The sequence below is a fragment of the Blastocystis sp. subtype 4 genome (genome assembly GCF_000743755.1).
Source record: "Blastocystis sp. subtype 4 strain WR1 chromosome Unknown seqid_0190, whole genome shotgun sequence".
NCBI lineage: Eukaryota > Bigyra > Opalinata > Blastocystidae > Blastocystis > Blastocystis sp. subtype 4.
This window is the reverse complement of record NW_014569357.1, coordinates 23,316-25,994: the sequence shown is the minus strand read 5'-3', so window position 1 is coordinate 25,994 and position 2,679 is coordinate 23,316. Positions and strand designations below refer to the sequence as shown.

The following is a 2,679-nucleotide window of genomic DNA, read 5'->3' as shown; positions in this document are numbered from 1 at the left end:
TATCAAATTGTTCATTACGGACCAAAATCGATAGGATTTATGACGTGTTTTCAGTCATTTCGTCTCCTTACTCCATATGAGTTATTCCGATGGATATACTGAAGAATCTTGTTTTCAATGGAGATATCTTTCAGACTGTGGGAGAGATAAAACTATCTTCGTCAGATATTCCTCTTCTTACGAATGGGAATGAATTATGTTTTGCAGATAATTCTATTAAGATTGATGTGACTCCTTTATTCAATTTGACACAAGATTCATGTGATTGTGTTTTAAAGAGTACTGACAATCGTGTGGTGTTTAATCTTTCTTTTGATAATGGGTTGCTGGATGGGATTTGCAGTGTTTGGGTATGTAACACTCTTGTATGTGAAGGAAGATGGCAAAAAGGACAAAGAATGGGTTATTTCCATGAGTATTGTTGTGGAACTGAAGTATTTGATGGAAAATATAAGGATGGTGTCCGTTATGGTAAAGCACTGATTCGAGTGACTCTCGATGATTCTCCTCAGTTAGTTGTATTTCGAGACAATAGTCCTCTTTACTATTCAATTGAGCAATATTATGATAGAACTATTCTCCTTGAATATGATCCTGTAGTTCTTCTATCAAAGATTATGGTATCTTCGGAACTCAAGAGAAGTGGATTTGTAATAAACTATCAACGTGGACAATTGTCAAATGTTGAGCTATGGAAGGAGGATCATTTCCTCTATACCTTGAAACGATTCACTGGTGATAGAATGACCTGTTTTAATGAATCTAAGGAGGTGACTTATGCTGGTCAGTATTGTAGTCTGAGTTCTATTTGGTTTGTGATGCATGGAGAGGGAACACAATTCTTGAATGGAAGCAGATACTACAATGGAACAATGAGATATGGAAAACGTCAAGGATATGGAAGATTATATTATCATAATGGTAAAGTGAAGTATGAAGGATTCTGGAGTGATGATGAACCTGATGGAGATGGAGTCATATATGATAAAGATGGGCTTCAGTTTTGTACTTGTCATTGTAAGAATGGTACATTTCAATATGGATTTCGTACCTACAATGTATTCTCCTTCGCCCCAATGAATCCTATACTCTCTTGGTTTAGTAATTCTTCACAGAAGAATGAATATAGTGTCCTGAATCAACTCTTTATCCCCAGCACCTATTTTGATTTGGCATTTGCAAAGAGTCCATTTCCTGAAATCAAATCTGGTTATGATTTGAGACAATCTGTTTCTCCTGTCACAATCTCACCATTCTTAACATCATGGAATCGAATGAAACCTTTTCTTCGTGTAATCAATCTTACTAGTTCTGAATCCATTGTATCAGTCTCACAAATACATATTCATAATGATCAAGAGTTTGACTTCATGATTGATTGGGATCTATCAATTCTGATGAAACTAGAATCTTTGATTCTTGATGATTGTTCTATGGCGAATCAGAGTTCGTTTATTGTGAAATCTGTTCCTGTGTTGAAGAACATTCAAATTGGTAACAATTGTTTCAATCATCATCGAGAATCAAATAATCAGGAAGATGGACAGTTTCAACTCATTGATTGTCCTCATTTGATCACTGTTACAATAGGAGGTGATTCATTCCAGGATTACAGTTCAATCAATGTGATAAGTGAGTTAGATACATTCTTCTCATTCTCTAGATTGTCCTCGACTTCAAGTGTTTCTCCTTCTTGATTCAAGTGAGTATTCATTCAAATATGTATCCAATCTCTCCTTTCATCATCTTCCTTCACTTCAAAAGATTGTTTTTGGAGTTAGTTCATTTCCTAATGCTTCTTTGACTCTTCAGTCGAATAATCTGTTACAAGAATGTGTTATTAGTGACAAGTGTTTCTGTAGAGCAAATGGTTCTCTTGTGATTTCTGGTATCTTTTGATATATCATTCTATTGATAGATCTTCCTTCATTTACAACTCTATCTTCCCTTCCAGAAGCTCATCCATTCATCAAGACTGAACAAGTCAGAATAATAAGTAGAATAGAATGAAAAATGAGACCTAGATGTGCCTCAATTGACTGTAGAGGGAATGAAAATGAATGTTGGTTATGTATTCTGTGATATCAAAGAGCTAACTTTAGATACAGATAATGGTTTGCCTGAACTCTTTGTGAAACACTGTCCATCTGTTTCATATCCACTCACACAATCCACACAGTCTCTGTCGATTAAATATTATACCTCTGTATCAATCCAATCATCATCAACGTTGAGTTTTCTGGACTCAATTCCTTGGAACTCTTATGAGTATCTAAGAACGATTACAATTGGTCCTGGAAGCTGTTCATATATGACTTCATTCATTATTGAGAACAGGCCATTCCTTCATACAATTGAGATCAGTAATGATTCGTTCAAAGGAAAATGTCCTTCTGGTGGATTGTTCAAACTGAATCATCTTCCTCAATTGAAGACTCTTTCAATTGGTTCTCATTGTTTCACTCACTTCACTCAGTTTACAATTCATGACCTCCCAGTATGTCTCACTTTGCATATTGGATCTAACTGTTTCAGTGATCAAGAGCTCTCATTAGCTCAATGTTCTATTAGTTCAGTTCCTCTTCTTACAGAGTGTATATTCGAAGAGTTTTGTTTCTTCAGTTTTGATCATCCAGTACTCCAACAATTACCAATGCTTGAACTGTTGATATTCAAATC

General features: G+C 35.3%; 1 protein-coding gene across 1 annotated transcript in view; it reads left to right on the top strand.

The window, feature by feature from the left end:
• Positions 1–1,433: 1,433 nt before the first annotated feature.
• Positions 1,434–2,679, top strand: part of JH06_5517 (hypothetical protein) — a gene marked incomplete at both ends in the record, with an annotated part of 1,292 nt that continues 46 nt past the window's right edge. Inside the window, 4 exons of the mRNA XM_014671142.1 lie at positions 1,434–1,632; positions 1,664–1,888; positions 1,919–1,996; positions 2,025–2,679. The exon at positions 2,025–2,679 is cut by the window's right edge and continues 46 nt beyond it. Coding sequence (XP_014526628.1) covers positions 1,434–1,632; positions 1,664–1,888; positions 1,919–1,996; positions 2,025–2,679 — 1,157 coding nt within the window. The remainder of the gene's footprint in view (positions 1,633–1,663; positions 1,889–1,918; positions 1,997–2,024) is intronic.